The 24825-nt window shown below is 49.9% G+C and overlaps 6 protein-coding genes across 6 annotated transcripts; all 6 read right to left on the bottom strand.

The window, feature by feature from the left end:
- Positions 1-297: 297 nt before the first annotated feature.
- GLRG_02723 (calcium/proton exchanger) lies at positions 298-1885 on the bottom strand (the record flags this gene model as incomplete). Its single annotated transcript, XM_008093408.1, has 4 exons — positions 298-1018; positions 1078-1284; positions 1462-1501; positions 1561-1885. The coding sequence occupies 4 exons, from the start codon at positions 1883-1885 to the stop codon at positions 298-300; spliced, it is 1293 nt and encodes a 430-aa protein (XP_008091599.1).
- A 2246-nt stretch (positions 1886-4131) lies between these two features.
- On the bottom strand, positions 4132-5142 carry GLRG_02722 (uncharacterized protein; the record flags this gene model as incomplete). The annotated part of the gene is made up of 2 exons (XM_008093407.1): positions 4132-4772; positions 4929-5142. The coding sequence occupies 2 exons, from the start codon at positions 5140-5142 to the stop codon at positions 4132-4134; spliced, it is 855 nt and encodes a 284-aa protein (XP_008091598.1).
- Positions 5143-6205: 1063 nt separating this feature from the next.
- On the bottom strand, positions 6206-9763 carry GLRG_02721 (DEAD/DEAH box helicase; the record flags this gene model as incomplete). The annotated part of the gene is made up of 2 exons (XM_008093406.1): positions 6206-7962; positions 8017-9763. The coding sequence occupies 2 exons, from the start codon at positions 9761-9763 to the stop codon at positions 6206-6208; spliced, it is 3504 nt and encodes a 1167-aa protein (XP_008091597.1).
- Positions 9764-10424: 661 nt separating this feature from the next.
- On the bottom strand, positions 10425-12078 carry GLRG_02720 (uncharacterized protein; the record flags this gene model as incomplete). Its single annotated transcript, XM_008093405.1, has 4 exons — positions 10425-10496; positions 10560-10954; positions 11007-11643; positions 11710-12078. The coding sequence occupies 4 exons, from the start codon at positions 12076-12078 to the stop codon at positions 10425-10427; spliced, it is 1473 nt and encodes a 490-aa protein (XP_008091596.1).
- A 1428-nt stretch (positions 12079-13506) lies between these two features.
- Positions 13507-14552, bottom strand: GLRG_02719 (Yip1 domain-containing protein; the record flags this gene model as incomplete). The annotated part of the gene is made up of 3 exons (XM_008093404.1): positions 13507-13756; positions 13838-14411; positions 14477-14552. The coding sequence occupies 3 exons, from the start codon at positions 14550-14552 to the stop codon at positions 13507-13509; spliced, it is 900 nt and encodes a 299-aa protein (XP_008091595.1).
- An 879-nt stretch (positions 14553-15431) lies between these two features.
- Positions 15432-17533, bottom strand: GLRG_02718 (uncharacterized protein; the record flags this gene model as incomplete). Its single annotated transcript, XM_008093403.1, has 2 exons — positions 15432-17149; positions 17209-17533. 2 exons carry the CDS (start codon positions 17531-17533, stop codon positions 15432-15434), a joined length of 2043 nt encoding a protein of 680 aa, XP_008091594.1.
- Between the last annotated feature and the right edge of the window lie 7292 nt (positions 17534-24825).

Below are 24825 nucleotides of genomic sequence, written 5' to 3'. Positions count from 1 at the left end.
GGTTTAAGCCCTTGTCCGTCAAGCCGGAAATGCGTCCTACATGACGTAGCTACAAGCCGGATCGTCAACAGCGCTCTGCTGGACCTTGGGTAGGGGGGGTAGGAATCAGATCGGGTCATATACAGACGGTCGCCATTTTATTTTCTATTCGTAAGAGGCTCTTGTTACCATCAAAACACCGCAAACACCGGCTAATACACAATAAGAAAAGATGAAGAAAAAAGTCTAGGTGGGTCGTATGCACGCCTTCTTTCATAAATGTCGTGAAACACCGCCGCCTTTGATTCCCTTAAACACTTAGTGCTCGCCGAGACCCTCCGGGTTGGGGTAGTAAAAGGCCGCAACGGCGATGGCGAGATAGACGATAACGCATAGGAAGCCTTCCAAGTAATTGCTCTTCTGGTCGCGCAGGAAGTTGCCGACCGTCAGTATGGACAGGAGAAGCATGCCAATATCAAAGACCTCAAAGACGATATCCATGTGTTTGTGCCAGGCCCAGGCGACAATAACGACGAGCGGACCGTTGAGCAGGGATGTTTGTAGTGTGGCGCCCAGGACGTGGGAGAGGGCAAAGTTCATTTGGTTATCCCATGCTTCGTCGACAGCCGTCAGATGTTCGGCGGCCTTCTCCACAAGAGGCACGAGGATGAGGCCCATAAAATGGTCCGAGATACCATGCTTCAGCACAATGGGATGGATCTGCTCGACAAGATAGATGGCCATAAATGCCACAAGCGTGATGGAAATGACGAGGGCTATAATGCACTCGGTCAGCGTCAGCTTGGGCTTGTTGATGTCCTTGTGCTTGTCACGGTCGCGCTGCTCGTCGCGCTCGAAAATGGCATCGTAGATGCCGTGATGCGTCCGGGCCTGGAACAACACAAAGACACTATAAGCTATAACAAGCAAGACAGACACAAGTCGTGAGATATGCAGCGTCTTGCTGTTGAGCTCCTCAACCGTAAGCGACTTGGCCATGGAGTAGCTAAAGAGGGCGGGAATGGCCAAGGCGACCCCTCTGTTTATCAAAAAGTCAGCAACCAGTCGAGGTGTCCAGACTTGGCGGGTTCCACTTGCGCCGTGAGTAGCAAGCCACTACCGGCTTCACTGACGGTCTCACTGAACTCAGCCTCGTCTCGTCGTATGCCGCCAGCAATAAAGCATAATCCTAGACACAGGAGCATTGTCGCTAATATCGAACCGAGAATAGCAGCCTTAATGACAGTGAACTGGTCGCCTGCTAATAGCACCATAAAGAGGATGACTTCAACGATGGCACCGAAGCTGAGAACGTAGATATATGTAAGTAAGAAGCGCGCATACTCGTGGGAAGGAGGGAGGGAGGGAGGTAAGTGGCTCACGTCGTCTCAATCAACACGCCGAATACGTGGCTAACCTTGCGCGATAGTTCCTGGCCGGGCGAAACCGACCATGTTGGCACAGGGAATCATGGCCAAGTACGTGAGAATGAAGATCAGGACGTGGTCTTGTGGGCGAGTGTCTGTCCATATAGTGTTAGTTCTGCCAGTGTCTAGACCTTCGACGTCATGAACGGCTTACAACGAACGGCAAAGGCGGCGGGGACCACGGGCCAGAAGAAGTTACAAACGAGGGACGCCCGGCTTGAGGACTTCCAAGTAATTTTGAGAAACTTGAAGGGATGGAAGCCTGTGCGGCCGCTTTCGCCGGAAGGCTTTACTTTAACTCTGCTTCCCGGCGGAGGGGCTCGGTGATGGCGACCGTGGTGGACGGGCAGCTCCTCACTAACCGCGTACCTTGAGGTGCGTGCCTTCTCGGGCGAGATGATGGGGTGGTTCGATTCTCGTCGCCGTGGGCCGGCCGACTGGCGATGGGTTTGGCGATAGGGGGATCGAGGAGCCGACATGACGGCGAATCGGAACGTGTAACTGGACAAGACGGTTGAGCAAGGTAGACAAACAAACGGTCGCTGCGACAAGAATACAAAAGAATGGGAGGATATATAGGTAGTAGTCGTAGAGAGGGTGTAGTCAAGCGGGTAAGCCCGCGGTGCTGGGATAGTTGACGGTGATGTGTGCACAGAACAGCTCCAATACCAAGGGTCTTGAAAGTGTGGCCGAATGTGAATGGCCAAGAGAGGGGGGGGGCAAGATGCCGAGCTTGTCAAGAGACAGGGAAATAAGGGCCCTTATTCTCCAGTCTTGGTGAAAAAGGTCCAGTCCGCCGGGTCGAGGCTCTCAGCGGTAACTGGGGTGCCTGGTCCGGAGGAGTGGCTGGGCTGGGCCGCAACTGGGGTTGCGGGCGAGAGCGTTTCAACCTCAGCTTCTCGCGTGTTTGTTACTGTAGCTGCTGCTGCTGCTGCTGCTGCTGCTGTTGTTGTTTTCCGACGGGGGGTAGATATAGGTCCCAAATTAGCGTCTTGTTGTTCTTGCGGAACGAGAACCACCTGTCAATCCGACTTGACGGCGTTCAACAAGGTCAATGAGCGTCCAAAAGGGTCGAAAAGAGAGGGCGCCATCGTCAGGGTAACACTCGATACACTTTTGCTTTTCACAACCGAGGCGCTACGAGAAGGGTTAGAGGTTGATGGGGTGAGAGACGAGAGAGATGCTGTGGGCAATCATAGAACGTGGATGACCGTTGTGTGCGTGAATCAAGGCACGGTCAGGCTTGCCGTCATGCCAAGACCTCTGACAGGATCCTGGTGCATTGTAGGACGAGTGGACGAGTTGGATGCTTGGATCACGGTGTATGGGTACACCCGGCAACATTCTATGGCCCTTTTGAAGAGCCGTGAAACCTCGTGTGGATAATACCTTGCTGCGGCCCGCAAATGAGGCTGACGCGAAATCCGTGTTTCCCCCATTCGTGCTGAGAGGAAAGAAAGGACGCCGCGGGTTCCGAATGCTGTTGCTGTTGTCGTCGTCCCAAGCTGCGTAGCGCCCATAAAGAGGCCCAACGAACCTCACAAGCTTTCAGACCCCCTGCAGGACCCAATCGTGGGTGGAGCAAAAGCGTATCCCCGCAAGGCCATCCCCAGCCACCACATCTCTCAGCCGACTGGCTGGATGTGACTGACTGGCCGGCTCTCTTGTCTGCTCTTGGTCGCAGGTTGCAGCTGACCTGACGTACCCCCCCCCCCCCCCCCCCTCTGGCTGACCTGACCTAGGCCCACCCAAAAATGTAGATTAATCCTGTATTAATCCAGGATCAATCCATAACCCTAACCCTTACACCCTGCTATCTAACACTAAAAGAATAAACATATACCATACGCTAAACTAACCACTGACCCTAACCACAAACCCTAACCTGTATCTATGAATTTTCGAAGAATTAATTATACCTCACCTGACGTACCCTCCTTCTTAATAAGGTTAGGGTTAGAGTGGGCCTAGGTCAGGTCAGCCAAGGGGGGGGGGGGGGGGTCAGATCAGCTGCATCCTGTCTTGGTCGCCATGATGACCAGTCTGACATGGCCTAGATTTCCTTATTCTCAAGAGCCCTCCCCTCTTCCATCGGCGCCCGCAAAACGCGGCCGCCAAGGCTTGTGGTATCTGGGCTGTTATGCAGCGGGCAGAGGCGATGGCCTGCATTGATGCACCAAATTGCAGCACATAAATCCCTAGTACCTAACCTGCGACCACGGTGAGGGAGGCCGCCAAGCACTGACGCTACAGCGACCAGATACCAAGCTGACGCCACGAGTACCCAAAGAGGCTAAGAAACCCGTCACACATACACCAGCAATCCGTCCTGTCTTGCTGCCCCTTGGCAAAGGCTTTTTTCATCCTTTCCCCTCGTCACTCGCGACACATCCCGTTTGTTTTGGTAATCACAAATGGTCTTTCGTGGTGTTTGCCTACCTAGCGGCCGAATGTAATGTAACGCACGCGATCGAATCCTAAAGGGCAGTCTCACGTTCACTGTAGGCCTGGTTTATTCCCCTGAGCCTCTCCATTTTTCCCTGCTTGCCACCATCTGCCCTTCATTATGTTTCTTCGCCCAGTGTCCATTCGGCGTCTAAAAATCCACGGGAAAAGGGAAAATGGAAACAGATCCTCCGAACCAGGTCATGCCCAGGACGGAGCCGAAAGAAAGGGGTCTCCTCAGTGACGAGTTGGTGGGAAATGGTGCTTACGCACAAGGGTCCTATCCATAGCGGCATTCCACCATTCCACGTAGCTCCAAGCCAATCGCCATGGATGCTGCTTCACCTTGACAGCGGGTGCTCGCGAACCGCCACTCCAAGAGCTGCATGGCCTGACCTCTCTCATTGACCCAGTAGTCGCGCGTGATGACTACCTCGGTCTCAAAGCTGAAGAACCCCCTAAACCATTGGCTCAGTCGTGGTTGGTTGACGTACTCGGCTGGGCCGCGGATCAAAACCACTCGAGATTTCTGGCTGTCCCTGGCACCTCGGCTTGCTGTCTTGACTCGATTCCAAGTAACGCGTGGACGACGGCCGCCTACCAAGAACCTGCCGGTATGGCTGGCCCTAAGCAGGCCCTCTGCGCCTTCGCGAGAGAAGAATACGATCTTTGCCGCCGCATACGGCTTGTTGTCAGCGGCGTTGGCTGGGTTGATGTAGGAGGCCCATATCTTGCCTGTCGAACCAACATGGGCAACTGCTCCAAGGAGCAGCTGGGTCGTACTACCAGCCGGAAGGCCTTCAATCCAGAGCGATGTGTTCTCGTTGGCCGGGATGTTGAGACTCATGTTACGGTCGTTGAATACATCGCCGCGGTATTGGTCCGAAAATCCTCTGGCCTGACGGAAGGCACGTTCGAGATCTGAATTATTATTATATCGGATTATGGGTTGGGACACCATTCTCATGGGATGATACTGTCGCTGATGAACTCCTCCTCCTCGGGAAGGCATGACAACCCCGCGGCCTGCACCTGCTTCGGCGGTATTGAGAGGAACTGGGGCATTATTAAGGGAACCGTCGGCAGAACCATAGTTGGCAGCTGTGAGCATAGCTGTGCCAAGTTGTCCCAGAGGTTGCACACTAGGTTTGAGAGCCCGGGCCAGGATAATGGCGTTTGGAGCAACGAGAGGCTGTTCCTGGGCGGTTCCAGGGGCCTGGCCTTGGACAAGGTTGACAAGCGGAACAGGAGCCTCGGCTTGGTTGGCGTTAGATGTGTTGCTGACAGGCATTTCTAGTCTTTGTTAACAATAACCTCAACAACAATGAAGCATGCAAATTTACTCACTAGTTATTTTCTCAGTATTTGTTGATTGTCGAATTTTGGCTTGCGTGCGTGTGAAGTACTTTCTGGAAAACTGATATCGTTGCGGGTGATAGCAAACGGTTGTGACGAGCAGGCGCTGATTCGACAGAGGGATATTTGTGAGCCAGATGGAGACAGCCAGGTTGGATAGACGAAGGTAAGTTGGGATGGAAGTAGTGAGATGTGTTGGATTAACAGCCAGTCTGGTGTGAGAAAGCTTTTGTGGTTTGCAGAAAGCATCAATCTTTTAGATCAAGGAAGCAATTCGTGTTTGTGTGCGTGCGTGTGTGGTGTGAGTGGACAAACAAGCTACTGTTTATAGATTGCTTGTGAAGAGTGGGAAACAGTATTCAAGTAGGTGAGGGAAATAAGAGAAGAGTAAGGATTGTATAAGGGAAGAAAAGATAGAAAGATGGGCCAAAGTTCCAGACCAAAGTAGCAGGCAGCAGTTGGGCGGTACAAAAAGGGAAGGAAAGGGTTGTTGCAGTGAAGCCATTCACGTGTAAGGCACTTATCTTTCAAGGAATACCTAAAGTGCGAAGGCAGGCCGGTTGGTTAGGCCAGAGCATCTTGAACCCTTCCCCCGTCAAAACCAAGGAAATGGTATAGGATGCCTTATAGTGAAGACAGAAGTCTCCCTCAATTTTAGACTTATTCCTCTTTTCCTTTCAAGCCAGGGAAAAAGAGACCAGGTCGCATGAAGATGGGATTAGAGGCATGGTAAGAGTATCATTCATCCGTATTATTATTATACTTCTCTTCCTGTAATCATACGTAAGATGAAACGCGCATAGAATAAATATCAGTAGGATACAGAAATCAGAAAGCAGATCCATATTATCTTTGATTCCTTATTATCAAGCATGATTATTAATCACATCTCTTAATCCAGATCTGCACTCGTCCATGTCTGATTTGTACCTGGTTGGTTTGGTCTTATGTCTACATGATTTGTACTAAGCGCCAGTGAGCATTCATCCCTCGTCCTGCTAGCCATCCCAAGCCTCAGCCTCCTCCAAAAGCACCGAACCACAATCCTCGAATTCCTCGTCCTTGATCTCAACCAACTCAAGGCTATTCCGGTCCTTCGCTGGCACAGTCTGAGCAACGACAACCGTCTCAATGCCCGCCGGACTGTACTCCTCAGGTCCCATTGGTAACGCCTCAATATCGATCTCGAGGTTCAAAAGAGCCTTGAGAATGACCTGGCTGCCTGCCTTGCTCATCACTTCGTTGGCCTGCTTGCACTGATCCGACGCGACGCACTCTCGGCACCCGTTCTCGCAGCGACAGTTCTCGATCCGCTTGAGAGCCTGCTGGAGGAGGTGATCAATGTGCTCGAACGCCTTGGTACTGATCCCGGATCCACCGGCCCCTCCCTTGGCGTCATAGAAGGTCAGCCGTCCGGGTCTCTTCCTCTGCGACTCCTTTTTGGCGAACTCCTTCAGAGCCACCTTGCATTCTGTCCGCACGTCGCCGGGCAAACTGATGACGAAGTTGGGCATGAGGCTAAGTATGGCGTGCTCCGCCGCGTGAATGGACGCGGCGATGTGAAGGCGTCTGTCTGCGAGTATCTGTAAGGCCTTCTTGGGTATGTCAAGCCACATCCCCTTGCCGTACCTGATGACGGGAGGGTTGTCCACGTGTACAGCGTCGAGTACGCGCTTCTTCTTGTCGACCTTGAAGAATCCGTACACGTTCTGTTGGATCTTGATCGTTCCGTAAAACGCCCTGGACAGGGACCCGGAGATCTTTCTGATGGCCTCCGTCTCGATCGGGTCGATATCGGTGAAATCTCGTTGCGTCGTGGTCCACTCGACCTTGACTCTTTCCACTCGTGCCATCATCTTGTCGGGCTGAAAATCTCTGACGAGGTACTTATTTCCCTGGTGCAGGAAAATAGCGCCGTCGTAGATCGTAAACGTCGCCCTCGAAGCTTCTAGTTCCTCCAAGACCTCGTTCCTTCCATGAGTAATGTCGATGATGGCAAAGTAGTCATCCTCGGTATCGCGAATGGCAACAAATCTCGAAGGGATGGGTCGAAATCGGTCGTGACAATGGTAGAAGCCCAAAGCGTCCTTGAGAAGCCTCTCTTCGCATATCCGAGGTAAGTCCTTGCCGAAATACTCTGCATCCTCAACTGGCCTCACTGGCATTTCGAATGCGGCACATTGAATGTGTCCCTCCCGCACCAGCATGTTCTCTAGGTCGACCTGAAGCTCACAATTTGGCTTCGAGAAGAGCTCGTCGGGATTTTGCATGTAATGTTGGTCTGTAGCGAAACAGTCCCCAACTAAGATCGACAGTGAGTCTTTGTTCCTTCGTCCGGCCCGGCCGCTCTGTTGACGCAAGTTGGCTATGGTGTATGGGAACCCCCAGGTCAGCACGCAGTCCAGGGTTCCGATGTCGATGCCCAGCTCCAGCGCAGTAGTCGCGACAATACCCAAGAGTTTACCTTCAAACATCTCCGACTCGATTCTCCGCCGGTCTTGGGCGGTGTAGCCGCCCCTGTAGCCCATGACTCTATTGACGCATTCTGGTCTTCCAAGAGACTCGAGTTCCTGTTGTACAGCGGTGACCAGTTTCTCACACTGTTCTCTGACCCTGGTGAAGGCAATGATTCGGACGCCTCTGAGCATGAGCTGACAGAAGAGACGGGCACATTCGAACATTGCGTCGCCTCTGCCACTCGCTGGATCCCCAGGGTCTTTGTACGGCGTATTCCAGCACAGAAACTCTTTGCGGCCTGTTTGGCGTGAGTGGAAAAACACTGATTTTGAGGCGAGGCTGGAATACATACCTGATGGAGAACCATCAAAGTCCACTAGCCGCACGTTCTCTATGCCGAAAATGGTCTCAAAGTGCTGCTTTGGGTTGGCCACTGTTGCCGAACAAGAAATGAATTTGATGTGTCGGTTGCCCACAGCAGCGCATATTCGTCGCAGTCTCCTCATGATGAAGGCCATATGCGAGCCCATCTGCCCGTTGTAGTAATGCAACTCATCCACCACGACATATTTTAGGTTCTTCAGAAACGTCCTCCACCTCTCCTCCTGCGGGAGAATGGTTATATGGAGCATGTCCGGGTTGGTGAAGATGATCCTCGCCTCTTCCCGGATCATGTTTCGCTCATTCATCGGGGTGTCGCCATCGAAAGTCTCAACGAGCACCTCCTCCATGCCGGGCATGTAACTCATCAGCTCCCTCAAGCTTCGTTTCTGGTCCTGCGCCAAAGCTTTCGTGGGGAAAATGTACATTGCTCGGGTGTTCCGATCCTTTTCCAAAGCATGGATCACGGGGAGCTGGTAGATGAGGGACTTGCCAGAGCTTGTCGATGTGGAAACAACGACATGCTGACCCTCCAGCAGACCATTGATGGCTTCCGTCTGATGCGCAAAGAACTGGGTTATCCCCTTGGAATTGTACAGTGCGTTAACAAGATCCTGGCTGAGAAGGAAGTTAAGGTCACCGTAGACGGGCTCCTGCGGCTGGAACACGCGATGCCCATCAGGGACGATCTGTCCCGTGTACCAGGGACTGTCCTTGAGCTCCTGGACGATTTCGGGAATGCTCTTGCGCTCTGTCGGGATCGATCCCGGTAATGCCCCGAGTTTCTTGTCCAGTGGCTCTGGCATCGTCGGCAGTGGGATGTGAGCCTCAGTCGCTCTTGCCAACTTCAGCTCGGGATCCACACCCTCCACTACGCATTGGTTGAGGAACAGGCTAACGGCGTCGCCGAACTTTTGGTTCCGCCGCTCAATTAAGTTTGTCATCTGCTTTTGGCTGTAGACGGGCATCTTAAGGGTCTCGTCTCTCAACTTCCTGTTGGGCTTGGTGATCTCGCCCGTCTTCTTGTCCCTGACCTGCCGTTTTAGGTCTCCGTCCACGAACTCGAAATACAACACTTCCCTTCCCCCTTCAACAGGGTCGTCAGGGTGATGATCCAATTTATCTAGGCCCGAGATCCCTCCAACGGAGGCATCGGGCGCGGGTGCCTGCGAGAGAAAATCTCGCCCTTTCTTGAACACCACGTCCCGCTCGGCACCTCGGACTTCTGTTTGCAGCATGATCTCGTCGACATAGGCAAAATTGACGCCCTCGGGGCGAATAGAGATAATGGCTGCAACATCCTCAATCGTAAGGGACGTTTTAGTGTGTGATTCCACCGCGGACTTGATCGTGTCAAAGGTGGTGGCAAGGTGCTTGCGGGTGCAGCAAAAGGTAAACACAAGGTTGAGGGCACGATGCGTCTTTTCCAGTGCTCTGAAGCGTTCGGGCCACTCCATCTTGCAAGTTACAACGGATGCTGCGCTATCCGCGCGATTCAGACTTGATCCGGCCTTCTTTGGTGCTGTCCGTTTCTTGGATTTGGTGGTTCTCGGGTTGTCGGTGGGGGCGGTATCTTCAGTGTTTGATGTGTCGTCTGCTGGTATTACAGCGGCTGTCCTACCTTTTACTGCCATAGACGTCTCGTTTTCCAGTCTCTTCCGTTTGCCTCGTGACTTCTGGACTTCAGGCAGCTCCTCATCGGGTGGGATGGACTGCATGTTCGCAGGGCTTCAGTGGCCCTCCAAAGGCCGTCCCTCCCTAAGCATGAGTAGAAAGTTGCAGTTGAGCTAGGAAGAGTTCTGGGAAATGATAAGTTCGTGGGCAAGCTTGCACCTAGCTTGCTGGTGTAAAGTGAGAACCTCATATGGGGAATCAGTGGCTTGACATGGAACACACGACGCCACAGCGTCAGGATGAAGGGAGTCGTCTGCGTCACGTAATCCCCACCAAGTCACGTGGGCCGGGTGGCCTTGACTACCACCATCCATCCTACAGTCACCCTTCTATTGAGAGTCTCATCTCGCGCTCTTCAACGCAGTCAGATACCTAGTGAGGGTAGTTCTCATTTATTATTTGCTTGATTGATACCTAACGTATCGAAATATACCCTCTTTGCTGGTATCGCGGCAGATTAGCGACCTGAGACTGAAATGCGCTGCATAGTCAAACTGAAGTGACCGCCCCCCTCGAGACCAAGTCTCTGCCATCCCGCCGGTTGTATGCCTGTATCTTCTCCGCCCCTCTCCCGCCTGCAGAAATGCTTACACCAGCCCTGCCTGTGTGATACCATGCGTCCGGATCTGTATCGTCTTACAAACGTGCACGGCCTGCAACGCCACTTGATGCCCATTAGACCGCTATGCCTGGGGGTCCAGGTGTTCAGTTACCCGATAACTCTCTCTGTATCACTCCTACTTCATTAAGGAATGACTTTGCACTGGCGGCACTCATCTAGATAACGAGAGTTAGCGAGCAGCATCAAACTAGAAGCCGGCGGCGCCGGTGACCACATACCCTGACATGAACGCTCACAGGTTTGGCCTCCTCACCCTCGAAAGCCGTGAACATGACCCCAACAGACTTCAACGTCGCTTTCTCCTGGAACTGCATGACGGGCAGAATGACCGTGTTTAAAAGTATTCTGTGTGTTTGGTCTTGTCTCATGATGAGACGGGCCACCTTGTGGCCTTTGTTGTCGCCGGCCTCGGGATCCTCTTCCAGGCCTGATGCGTCAAAAGAACCAGGCACGGGCAACCCAGCCTCGTCAAATTGAACGCACGCCTCGGGAACATTGATCTTGAGCATGCCGGATCCACGCTCCTTCCAACCGACCTCTTTCTCTAGATAAAATATTTTAGCTCTGACCTGGAGTATGGTTGCTTCACCGGCTTCGCCATCGTCGACAGTGACTGTGCCCAGTTAGTATGTTTACGAATCATAGGTTGAACAGCGTCCACTCACTCTTCTGCAGCTTGGTACGTTTCTTATCGTCCACAGCCTTGGATTCCTCCTTATCAGACTCCTCTTTTTCATCCTTGTCGCCAGATTCTGAGGCAGCCTCGGCGACGTCATCCGTGTCTTCGTCGCTGCCTTCGTCCGCATCGCTATCGGGGGCACCAAATGGCTTGGCTGCCTTTTCGGTCTTAAACGAGGACTCGCCCGTCTTGGAGAAGCTAGTAAGGGGCTTGCTGCCCAGACCTCCGCCAAAGGCACTGCCGAATGCCGAACCGAAACCGCCGTTTGTGCTGGTGGGCTTAACGCTGGCAAAGGGCGAGGATGCTGCACTGGTACCGCCGAAGCTCAGAGCAGGTGTAGGAGCAGGAGCGGGGGTGGCAGGCTTGGAAGGGGACAACCCACCAAAGGGCGAGGCGGAAGATGCTGATCCGCCAAACACGCTTCCCTTGGTTGCACCCCCCAGCGAACCAAACGGGGATGCGCTCGAGGCTGCGAGTTTGGCAAAGCCTGAGCTAGCAAAGGCGGAAGTCGACGCTCCTCTTTTTTCGTCCTTGATAGGACCCTGTGATGTCGTAGATATGCCTTGGGTAGTGACGTTTTCCTTCGCCTCCGAGTCGGCAGCGGTAGCAGCAGTGGGCGGCGCCTAACAGAGTAGCGTAGCGTCAGTATGTATGACCATGTCAACGAGGCGGCAGAGGAGAAAACACACGGAGGAATCGGGTACAGCATCAGCCGAGGTAGCGACCTCATCCCTGTGTCTCTTCTTTTCGGGCTCAAGTCGCGCAGTTCTATCCTTCGCCGAGTCGCTTGAGGCGACGCTCTTGTCATCAAATTCGTCAACATCCTTGTCCTCGTCTACTTGATCGTGTGCCCGCTTCTTCTTTGGCGACGAAGGGCGCTCCTTGTGATCATCGTTCTGCGGCACCGAGGGTGTGATCTCGGCGGCGGTTCCATCTGCGGAAGGCCTCTCTGAAATAGCCGTGTGCTTCAGTTCTTTGCGGGCAGCAGCAGTCTCGGCGTCTTCCTTTGCATAGATCGGGTCAGACTTTGGACTGCCTGGCTGAGGGTCGTCGGCCATGGTGGCAGGTCGGTGCGGCAAACCGGCTTGTCGTGTTGTATCGTGTCGTTTCAGCGGCGTTGGCGTTGTCGTCCTCGTCGTTGAGGTGGTCTGGAGGTTTCTCCTGTCCAACCCGGCAAGTGGCGGAGCCAAACGGCTGTCCAGAAGCCAAGCGCAAAGTTAGCTGGCAGATGGTAGTTTGAGCAGCGGCGCAGGACCCAGGCAAAAAAGTTGCGGGCTTCTCACAAAATTCCCAAAAAAGCAAAAAACGAAGAATAAAAGACAAGGAGTATCTGCACAACAAGAGCAGTGGGTGGGCAAGATCAGTATGGGATGAGAGTCGGCGATGCACGTCGGTGGGTGGTCGCGCGACGACTGGGCTTTTGGATTTGTGGTTGGAGAAGTTTAGGTGCGGTGGGTGACAGCAGGCCGGTCGGCGTCTGGCTCTCTCACCCGACTTTGCTCCGGGGACGAGGTTCAGGCGTTGTTGCTGAAATGAGGAATAATTGGATGGGACCGACTAAACTATTGGAGTTGACGGGTAATCGGTCCAATCGTTGTTGAGTGCGCCCTGGCCCGCATAAGACGACAGGACATCCTTCAGTTCCTACCTAAAGTCAGGTAGCTGTAGTGTAGAGAGCGGATTCCATTGGGTTATAGGCAGCGTGCATTAGCGCACTTTGCCAGAGTAGGACTGGGCCACCTATTAGCATTTCGCTAAGCTGACCAAATGACTTGTGGGAATGACCCGGGTTCGATTGAATATTTTGCCAGTGGCCCACCCGGGGCCACGTGTAGACCGACCGCCGTGGTCGATGGATGCCCAGCGTCCCGGGCCGTCGGGGTGTCAGCGCAGCTAGAGGGGTACCTAGCACATAGGTAGGTAGGTACCTAAATTTTATAGGTACAGCGGGGGAAGCATGATTCCGATCCGCCCTCCCCCACCACTAGGTGCAGCAGTCAGTCGCTAAAGCTACAATGACGAAACCAAATGAGATTGTTCTCTGCACGCTATGAGCACATGGCCTTTTCTGATATTCTCGGGGTATTACTGACGCCGCTTGGAGCCAGTACTTGCCTCCCATGGGCGTGTGTTCAACCAGTTTGGCCATCCAAAGGTGAAAGTGAAATAACATGATTGTCCCTGCCAGATTCCCCTTGCCCGGTAGGCAAGACGCTCCGAGGGCAGAGATTCACGGTGAATGCAAGCTGGCTCTCTCTCTCTCTCAAGCCAGCCGAGATTGCAGTCAGAAAACTCCTCGTTTGCATTCATTGGCTCGCCATCATCTCTAAAAACAACCAAAACATACAGGTACACCGGCGTGGATATCTAAAGTATATATTGTACGCGCCCTAGGTTTTTGCTTCGTTCAACCTCACAGAAGATGCAGCGCAACTCCGTTCCCGCAACCCTTTCCCTCTGGCTCTCCTCTTGCATCTAGGTATAGCTCAGCTGATGAAGCAGAGGCAGCCCAGACCGAGGTAGAAAACGAATAGCGGGTACACTGCGATGCCGACACGGTTCTTCACCACGCCGCTGCCGCCCAGAATACTCACGCCTGCGGCCAGAGACCACGCGACGAGGAACAGATAGACGGGAACACGGGCGACGGTTGGGATGCCAAAGGCCGAGAGAAGCGCCGCGATCACCAGCGGGAACAGTGTGTATCCTATGATACAGACGCTCTGTGCGAAGGAGCTATCGTATTTCGTCAGCGGCTGTTTACTTACAAGAGAGACGACCGACAGGCCACCCTTGCAACGGACGAAGTTGACTTACATGCTGCCTCCCAACAGCTTGATCTGCAGCGTCACAACGGCCTCTCCAATCCAGACCATGGCAAATACTCCGCTGAAGACAATGTCCTTCTGATCAGCTCGTGCGTTGAAGCTCAGGAGAAGACTGAGGAGCAAGCAGAAAATGAGAGGGCCCCAGAGATCCCAGTCGCGCAGGCCCGGTGTCATGTTGTTCTGCGACAGAAGCGCCTCCGAATCCATGAAACGGCTGGCCAGACCGGTGATCTCTTCCCGAGCGCCGGAAAACCCAGCCCCACGAATGTTTGCATATGCCCCTCGGATGCCGTTAGCATCGAACATGGTCCCTCCAAGCAAGTACTTGGGATACAGGACCTCCCTCATCTTGGCCCAGACGGCGAGCAAATCTCGGCGGAGTGTATCCCATACCGACTCGTCAATTGTGTTTTGCGGTGCAGCGCGATCTTCACCAGGTATGCTAGAGGTCCACGCGTTCTCGTTGAGCGGCCGCGACGAGGAGGAGCCGGAGCCGATGTTGCCCGTCAGCGGTTGACGTGATGATGTATTGGCGAGAGGGTCATCGAAATCGTCAAGATCAGCTGTAAGTAAATATGCGATTAGCTCCAAGAGCTTCAACAGCCTGCAGGCAGCCATAGAACCTTACCATCATCAGGGTCAATCAGGTCGTCGTCGGGCAAGGGAGGGTTGGCGTAATCGTCCCGTCTGCTTGTAGATGCCATGGTTGCAAGTCTTGTAGTTTCGATACACCTGCAATCTCGATGCTCCGTTCCTGTTGATTAGTCTTGCACGATTGTGCAGTTGAGCCGATGCCGCCACCGATTGGTTTGTTGGTTTGCTAGTGGCCCTGCGGTTCTCTGAGCTCAAGATGGGATAGGCAGAATGTCAAATTGACGTACGTAGCAGCTTGCGACTCCCTGGTGGGAAGGTCCACGGTTTCCTCTTACACGGTATTATGGTCCAAGCTCCCTGGATCCGGAAAAAGGTGGTCCGCCCTCCCGACTTGGTCTCCCTTGTGGCAAGCGCCTTCCAGAACAAGTTGAAGTTTAATGTACCTGTAGGTATTGGTATTACCTACTTACCTACATCGCGCCTAGGTACCTAGATATTGTAGACACCCCTCAACGCCTGGCCTTCTTCATTGTGGATTACCGCCCTCTTGGTCACTTGCACTGTCTCCTGCGAGGCACAGTCCAACCGACGGACTTTATTCTTTGCAAACGTAAATGATTTGAATCACGCGTCCTCATGGCTTGGCGCTTGATGTGCTGCTTTTGCTCATTACGTTGATGTCAAGTTACCTACAAGCTCTATTTACAAGCCTCCAAACGCCTTTGTCCCCTTTGCGAGCGAGTAGAGGCCTCGCGGATATCTTCTCCTGCCGCTGTATCTAGGAAATCGCGGAACACCCAACGTCAAGTTTCTCATAATCTGCTGCTTCATCGATATCAAGTTCGTCAGTATATTCACCTTGTTCCGTCTGCCAAGAACCATGCAAGCTTCCCCTCGAAAAGCCGACATCCTCGCCCACTCCTAATATTAACAAAAATTGAACAATATCTCAAACGCCGTAGCCACTCTCTTCACCACGGATTCTTTGACTACTGCCAGGGATAGCGGTAGCCACTGGACGGCTCGTTATTGCCGGTCGGATGGTTTGGGCTACCAGTGGAATGACCATAAGAATCCCCGCTGGGGTGTCCGGTGGAGCGGTCATTGGAATGATCGTTAGTGTGTCTGTTGACATGTCCTTGTCCGTTGTACGGTGGCGGAATCTCGTTCTGTGAAGGGCCCTGCAACGCTGGCTGATGCCCATAGCCATGCGCTTGCTGTTGATATTGTTGATGTTGTTGTTGTTGTTGTTGTTGTTGTTGATGATGATGATGATGATGATGGTGCTGTTGGTGTGGCTGGTGATGACTATGGCGGTTACGGTGAGCACGGTCTTGTTGACACTGCAAACATTGTTGATGTCGGTAGTCTTGTCGATGGCTGTTGTTTGTGAAAGGGTCGAAAGCGGACGTATAAGCAGGTTGTAGGCCAGGCCATGTGGGCGGCGGCGGCTGCGAGTAGATATAGCTGTTCATACCGCTTTGAGGGACGTGTTCGTGGCGTGACATCGCGCCGTGAGGGTGTGCTTGCTGGTACGAGGATGTTGAGCCGAACCTTTTCTCCTTGTCATAGTTTGCCCAACGCCGGACCGCCTGGTTCTCCGGGCCGAGATACGAGGTGCTCCCAGCGCTCGGGTCCCATACAGGCAGTCCGTCAGGCTGGGCGTGGTCACGCGGCAAACCTCGCGTATATGTGGCAAGGTTGCCATTGATGCCCACGAGCGCCCATGCGAAAACAGCAACATCTCTGATTGAGTTCATGAGGTGGTCGACATGTGAGCTTCCAGCATCCATCACATTGTCACGCAGAGGCATGTACTGAGGCATGAAGGGAGGCCTGAACGTGTGCAGCGTCTCCTGCGGGGCTTGAGGCCGGATCGGATGTTGGCCCCAAGGCGCGGCAAATAGGCCGTTTGTATAAGTCGGCACGACCAGCGGTGGATGAGCCGCTGGAATCGGGGGGCGCGCCTTGCGGATCACGACAACGAGTCCGTCCGACGTGCATGAAACGACGGCCTCAAGCTCAAAGGCTGCAGGCGGCTCCTGGCGACGGTTCCTTGGGCGCCCCGCTGGCGGGAACGGCTGGGCTGCTGCGCCATCGATAGACGGAGCCGAGGTGGCCGCAGTCTGCTGCGTTCCGTTGCTTGAACCCGAGGCGTCTGTGGTTACGGTGTGTGCTGTGGAGCTGTGGTTTGATGGCAAACCAGGCCGAATCTGGTGTTCCTGCTTGATCTGAGGGCCATCTTCGTCGATGTCCATGTGGCCGTCGAGCTGGTCGTCAAGCTGAACGCCGCCACCATCCGAATCACTCGAGTTACCGCTTTGATGCTCTTCATCATCGCCGCCATCGAAATCCTCTGGCCGCCTCGGGTCTCGATACCAGAACCTTAGGTACGCAATGGAGTCGTTGGCCTTCGCACTCTCCAAGCATCTGATGGCATCCGGCAGACAATTCTCTTGGATGCACTCGTAAAAGCTCTTGTCCTTGATCTGGTCTGGCCGGACGCCGAGAATAGAAGACACAGAGTTGGTTGCAAACATGACAGTCAGCGTGCGGGTGAACCGGTTCAGGATAAGGGCTGCGCGAGGTTCACGCTCAACAGGAGGCATCCTGAACTTAGGTGACAGATGCTCCAGCATGTGGTAACGAGGGTCTCGGGGAGAGCTGGAGAAAAGTTGCCGGATCTGAGGGGCTTCAGAAGCTCGTCCTGGTTTTAGGTCAGTATGAAGTGGCCTACAGGTCGACGGGGTAAGAATGGTCGCTTACTTTCGCTCTTTTCGCCGCGCCGATAGATGCTGGTGCAAGCGACCAGAACGTCATGGACAACGGTGAAGCAACACTCGCAGCTCACCCATTGGCCGTCGCGTGACATAATACGAACATAATGAAGCACGGCGGCCTTATCAAGCAGGACGCCGCGACTGTGAACAGAGCGTGCGAAGGGTACCTCGTCGGGGTGAAAGAAATCGAAGCATGACTTCCCTTGCACCTCCTGAGGGGTGTAACCCAGTATGTCGAATACTGAGTCGGACACGAACAGAATAGCAGCGCTAGGGTCCGTGGAATGAATCGTCATAAACGTCTGCTCCATTGCAAACAACTGCTGTGCTCGTGGCAGCAGGAATAAGGCTTCGAGTATATATGTCTGGCTAGGTGCAATTATACTCGTTCTGCTGTGCTTTGTCCAGGGGTTTGGATACCAGCTAGACGCGCAGGGCCCAAAAGTTGTCGTTCCGGTTGAGTAAGCGGCCTAGAAAAACTGTAGTCCTGCGTGATGTAGAACAGATGGCTACTTCCTCGGCGATGACGATTGTTTGAGAAGAATCGTCCTGAACTGAACCTTCGTTCTTCGGGGATTGACACTTTTGACGCGCGCCAGTTGTTGACAATAGACACAGGCCAGCGTTATCTTGCCGGCGAAAGGCGGACGTTCTCACGAAACAGTATGCTGTAAAGGTGAACTGGTGGTATAGTAGGAGGTTCGGGCGGAGCTATAGCCTCAGGGTAGCGGCTATGTGTGAGGGGCCGGGCAGAATCGTATCGTACACGCAGCTATGAGCAGTACATGTAAGGGCGAGACAGGGATAATCCACTGCCTATGGCGGCCACGAGTGGGTTATGGCAGACGATAAGAATGAGACAGAGGGGGCAAAGGGGAAGTTGAGATATGCTGTCGGGACCTTTCGTGCAAGCAGGTGGTGCGGAAAGGGCGCGGTCCGTTCCACGGTAGGACCGTTGGTGGCGACAGCGGTGGTATTTGATAAACTAAGGTCGACGTTGGCGGAGACAGCACGTTGCGGCACTCTGGTACAAATGCTACAAATCCTGACGTAGTTGAAATAAAGGCAAGGTAATGATACTCGCCCGGTGAACGGGGGTTTGGGGTTAGCTGGTTATCGGATAATAATGAAATGCAGAAGGCCGTTGAGCCCGGTATCGTAGAGGGGAGGATGTGGACAATACACCTAATAGTGTAGTAGGGGCTGAGATGAAGAGGAGAGCGAAGAAGTGTTTGGTAGGCGGGTATGAAGTGCAGCGCGACTGGCGAAGGAGGCGAACATCTTTTTATGACAAGCTCGTTAGGTTGTTGAAGGACGGGAGGCGGCGACGAGGTCCAGTCAGGTTTGGTCCCACCATGCAGCCAGTCCCCTCTCCTCTACATAGAGTGTAAGCTCCGACCCCCAAGGACCCCCCGGTCAGCGGCTTCAAAAAACGGGCAAGGTTAGTGAGGAGAACCGACAGGGCCTAGCCAACAAGGGCTCAGGTACGGACACTACGCTGTGGAAACCACGGGACATAAACCAACCAGCTGAAAAAGCTCCAGGGGCACCCTCGACTTTCGACCTTGGACTGCGACCCCTGCAGCCGGACGCACGGAATGGGTGCCTGTGTGTGTGTCTGTGCGTATGTGTCCAGAAGCGTGCGCGTAATCTACTCGAGTACGCCTTCTCGCATCAGGGTAGAGTAGAAAATTCAGAGCAGCTGATCCTAAGACACGTCGGAAACATGGGCAATGGGGGGCAAATTCTCTCCCAATCTTCCACAGAAGGCAGCAGCTCACTCCTTCGTCGGTTTTCTAGTCTACCACTGTCTGTGTATGCCGCAAAGAGATCTGTGCCATGTTGCGTACAGGGCCCAACACTGGTGTACACTACTCGATGCAGAGTCATGTATACCTATATACTGCATATAAAGCCATATAGATACCTACATGTACCGCTGACATTGATGAAGAAGGACGACATATGCCCTTACCTAGTTCTTTCGGTGTTGGTAGCGGGGCAAAACTCTCTGCAGCCACGCCTTTTCCCTGTTCTAAACATGTGGCGGTTTTTGCTTTTGGCCCCGTGTTGGGACTGTTAGGCCAGGCCGCGCGCAGCAGATCAGCGCCGTTTCGATAGAAGACTGTGTAACTGTGCGACCTTGAGCGGGACCGCCTTGGGTACGTGCCTCGTTTTCGATACAAGACGATACATCAGGGTCCAATCTGCATCTTGAGAGACGGAGGTGAAGAGGGGGGGCAAGACAAGACAAGAAAAGAGTGCACCAGCATTCGTCCTAGACACAGTGAGGCAGGCATCGAGTCCAAGTCGTTCCTCTTCGGAGGACCCCGTCCCCCCGTAATCGTCGCCCGGATGAATACTGCCCATCTGTTACACACTCTGTCGGCCATTTGCTCAGGACCTAGGCGAGAGACTGCTTTGCCTTCCATATCGCCTTGTTATCGCTTCGACTCCGAAAGTCCGAAAGGACGAACAGTAATCAAAAACAAGCTGCGCGAAGCATCGTGCACTCCCCAGATCAGACTACTGTCTAGATGGTTACTGGCTTGTACAACGATGTACCTGGCATCTGATCTTGCTGTCGATGAAATAAATCATCGGGTACTCTTGACCAGAGATACCCTCAACCTCGGATCGCCCTATACAAGAGACGAGTACTAAATTCGATCCCTTGATGCGTATGCGTCCGGCAGGTAGCATTTGTCGCTCGAGGGCTCGAAGGCCGGATACAACAGACGGGTTTTGACGGCTCTCCAAGGTAACCAGCTCGTGAAACTGGGTTCCAAAGGGGGCGACAATCCTGGGCGACGGTTTCCTGCTCCATCATCCAGTCTGATATTTAGCAGCCAGTGCGTGCCAGGTACCGTTTGGTCTCGCGGAAGTACATGGACCAAGACTGGGTTGCTATATGTACACTACATAGTGGACGAGAGGAATCTTCCCGGCATCAGTCATTCCGTTTTGGAAAGCCCAACGATGCCGACTGGTGTTGACGAACTAACTTCCTCCAGTGCTTTTGTCCACGATACCGAACAGCAGACATGGTCTGGGCATCTCTCAGAGGGGTGTAATGGAGCGATCTTATCCTATTTAGGATGAGCCTGCAAGACCGCGGCCATTTGTCCCAGTTCGAATTGACCGCCGATGGACATTGCAGGGCAGGCAAACCCGTTCCTCCATCCAAGCCCTCCCACTTCTGGTGTTTGCTCTCTCTCCCAAGACATCGCAAGGCAGGCTCACGGTCGACGGGAGTGGAAAAGGCTAAAACGACATCTATGTGGGTCGAGAACTTGAGTGCTCTTTGTAGTGTAGGGGCAACGCGCTACGCTCTGCTAGGCATAGCTTGGCGTCTGATTTAGCTGACGGCTGTGAAGACATCGTTACCCGGCGTGCCGGCTCACCAATTGGGATCTGCTGCCAGGATCCCCGAGTAAGCGGTCGCAGTCGCGGTTTCCCCCCTTCATCACTTCAAGCTGTCCCTTGCCAAAGTATCACATGGTTCCAGCCTTGTTGCGACTGTCCGATAATGGATGACTGTGCAGCACATCGCATATAACGCCGGTATTTTCGTCATTGCATCCCAGTAAAGAGGCTTCCAAAGGTGGGACTTACTACTCGTGTGGTAAATGCGACCTTTGTTGAGTCGGAACGGAGACGCCTGGACTGGCTCTTAGGCATCACATCGCTAAGGGGGCTCGGCCCTTTTATTGCTTCTTCGACATGATGAAGGCGGACCACATCTATGCAGGGCGCCGAGGTAGCGGCCTTGCTGGGTAGCGGAATGGCTGTGTGACCAGCATGGAGATATCCACTACTGCATTCGTAACCGCGCGTACCTACCTATACTAGAGTTCGGGCCACGGACGACGACCCATGATGGGCAGGTTTATTGGCAGCAGTTGGCGGAGCGCAGCTCCATAAGGCGTGGCTTGCGTGGAGCATGCGCAGGCGCTGGTCGCGTGCTACTAACAGGCGGAGTCATAATGTAGCATTAAGAGAGAGCGTGGAGGCCATCCAAGGTGATCGATTCTGGTATGCTGAGATGGATTGCTGACATCGAAAATCAACGATTGGGTCTGATGGCTACCTATTTGTTTGTGAGGGGTCTGCGAGTCAAGCGGTGCAGTCATTTCTCACATCCAAGGATGACGTGTTCCCGCTCCTTGTGCAATTACCATTGTGATTGGGATGCTGTTTCTGGAAAGATCGTCTGGCGGTGAGATTCAAAGGCGGTGATGAGAGGAGGCGTTGTGTAACAATATGCGCCGGCGGCAAGTGATACATACGGGGGACTGGACGTACATAGTACCTACTATTTACACGCTCGGCTCGCCACGGGATTATGCAACTATTTTTATAAAGGTTGCCGCCGACAATGCTCACTGATGTACAGATCCGTGTGGTAATAAGAGGTTGATGGTATTGACCATGGCGAGAGAGGTTTTAGACACAGAAGAAACACCAGGTAATACCTACCTGTTTGTACCCTCCTTCTGCAAGAAGCACACAGATTACGTCAGAGGAACGCACTTTCCTTCAGGATCCAGGCTGCTTGCTTGCCGCACGATTAGTAATAGCGTACTCCACGTGTGCCTGCCTTGGTACAAGTACCCAGGCACGCGGAGCGTAAAAAAACATACACACTATAGACTACGTCACCACTTAACCCCTATTATTACCCCTTATAACTGCCACACTATTGCACCCTTATTATTATTTTTTTCTTTAATTTATATCTATATAAAATAGGCTATAAGCACTTTAATACCCTAAGAAAGTTAAAGATCTAAGGGGTAGTTAATTATCTATTATATATTAACTTATTATACCTAAAGTAGTAGATTTTTAACTACTATAGGGTTAGCTAGAGGTCTAGGTATAATATTCTTACTAATAGTTCTTACTACTTTTATAATAATCCTTATATAAATAAAATATAAGAAAAAAAGAGGATACTATCCTCTAATAATATTTAGAAAATAAAAAGATTATTATAAGACTATAAATAAGATATAAGGACTTTTTTTTAGTAGTCCTTACCTACTAAAGCTAGCCTAGAAGTTAACTATTACTAGTAGACTATTTACTAGGTAATAAGTATACTTAGATACTATAAGTATATTACTATAAGGGTGTTAAGACAAGGGTCGCGTAGAAACTACAGTAGGACCTTAGTAATACGTTAGCAACTATTTACTATTTAGTCTAGGCTAGAGGGGGAAAATCTTAGACTCCCTAGTAAAAAGTCTAGTTAATAGAATAGACCTACCTTTTATACCCTTCCTAGTTAAGGCACTTAGCTATATACCTTTATAATTCTTTTTACTTTATAGACTAAGAAGACTAGTATAAAATAAAATATTAGGCTATAATTCTAATAGTAAATAATTAGTAATATTAAGGTAAAATAAAAGCTTAAATAAACTATAAGTATCTATAAAAAAAACTATAGCTATATAAGTAAATAATATAGCTACCTAATAAAGGATATTATATTTTTATAATAATAACCTAAATAACTTAGTATAAGATAAGTAAAAAATTACTAAGCGTAAAGTAGCTTAAGGTATAAACTTTTTTTAATAAAGGGAATTAAGGGGCTACACCTAAAGGTAAATATATAGTAAAAGGTTAGTATTACCTCTTAATAGGCCTTATTATATATCCTTAAGACTAAACCTATAAGAACTAAGTGTAGTAGACCTTATATAGCTGTTTTAGCTATAATAAGCTAAGATATAGTAGTAAAATATAGAAATATATAAGTAGAACTAAGAACTTATTTATACCCTTATTAAGAGATTAGTAATAAAAGACTAACTAAAAGAATATAAAAAACTACCTAATTATAATTATTACGTTTTATATAAGAACTATACTACTATAAAAAAAAATAATTAGATAAAAGCTATTAAGGAAGTAAATAACTTAAGACTAAAAGCTTTAGTAAGCTATTATATTATATAAGCACTATTAAAAGTAACTTTAATAATTTAAATAAAATAGTAAAACTATAAGATAGGCCTAAAAGATAATATATACTAAAATAACTTTTTAGTGTTTATTTACTAAACCTATATTAATCTAGAGGTATAAGAGAGGGAGTACTACTACACTTTATTTAAAATAAAATAAAAATAAAAGACTTCCTAATAACTTTTTTTACTAAATAAGTTATAATTTATTATATATTAGGTAATAAAGTTAAAGATAGCTATAACTAAGTATATAACTTCTTCTTTAGGCTGCCCTTAGGGTTATAAAAAGAAATAATTTAATAAAAAATTAAGATAAAGACACTAAGGATAGTAGCTTAAAAAGTAAAAAGATACTAAGACCTAAATTATAAGTTATATAGTAAAATAGTATAAAATAATTTATAAAAACACCTAAAGGAAAAAGTAGAATATAAGTTAAGATAGCCTTTTTTCTAGAAGTCTACCCCCTAACCTAATATAAGGGGCCTATTAACCTTAGGCTAAAGCCCTAGGTTTACACCTTAGGGAGGATCTAGAGGCTAAAGTAAAAGAAGTAACTAATTAGTAAGCACTTTATAATATATAAAGCTAAGACTACTAGCTATATATTATAACTATAGGAAGCTAGGCTATTACTTAAGTAAGTATAAAAGCCTATAGAATAATAGTGCTATACTAATAGTTTAGTAACTTAATTTTAAAAAAGCCTCTATTAACGTAATTATAGTAAAAAATAAGGTTACTAAGCTAAATAATTTAAAAAAAAAATAAAAGTAAGTAATACTTTAGATTATACTATACTTATAACTATTATACTAATTAAAGAAATAATAAGGGGATAAGTAATTATTTTATAAAGGTATACTAAGTATATAGTAGATATTAATATAGATATATACTTTTAAATTAATTTAATTAGTATATAGCTAGTTAAGCTACTAGGCCTATAATAAGTAGATATATAATACCTAACCCTCTTTAGGTTTAATAGAAGTAAGAAGAAGCCTATAGCTATATATTAGGTAACCTTTTTTCTACTAGATTCTAAAGGCTAGCTATAGAAGATTTAGTAACTTTTTACTAAAGTTATAAAGCTAAAAGGCGCTATAGACCTTCTCTTGTTATAAGTATTAATAAGAAGAGAAGGTATTATTATAAATACCTAAATAAACTAATAGAAGTATAATTATATATTTATTACTAACCTAAAGTAAATCTTATAAGAAATTATAGAAAACTATAAATAGGTATATATAGTATATATTTATAGTATTACTATAGAAAATAAACCCTTTATAATTTCTCTAGGGGAAGAAAGTAAAAGCTATAATAATAAGTTACTACTACCTCTAGAATTAGTATTAAAGTAAGGAGCGTTTAATAAATAGGTAGTAAAAATAATTAACCTCCTCCTAAGAGTAGAGCACGCTATTAATTTATATAATAAAAAAAAACCCTTATATAGACTTATTTACCTCTTAAACTAAAAGTAACTAAAAAAGCTTTATAAATATATTACTAAGAACTTAGTAAATAGTTATATCTAACTATTAGTTAGTAAAGCAGGTATACTAATCCTTTTTATTCTAAAGAAAGATAGCACTTTACGCCTTTATATAGAC

This window comes from Colletotrichum graminicola, assembly GCF_000149035.1.
Source record: "Colletotrichum graminicola M1.001 genomic scaffold supercont1.8, whole genome shotgun sequence".
Lineage (NCBI taxonomy): Eukaryota > Fungi > Ascomycota > Sordariomycetes > Glomerellales > Glomerellaceae > Colletotrichum > Colletotrichum graminicola.
This window is presented reverse-complemented; position numbering and strand designations above follow the sequence as displayed.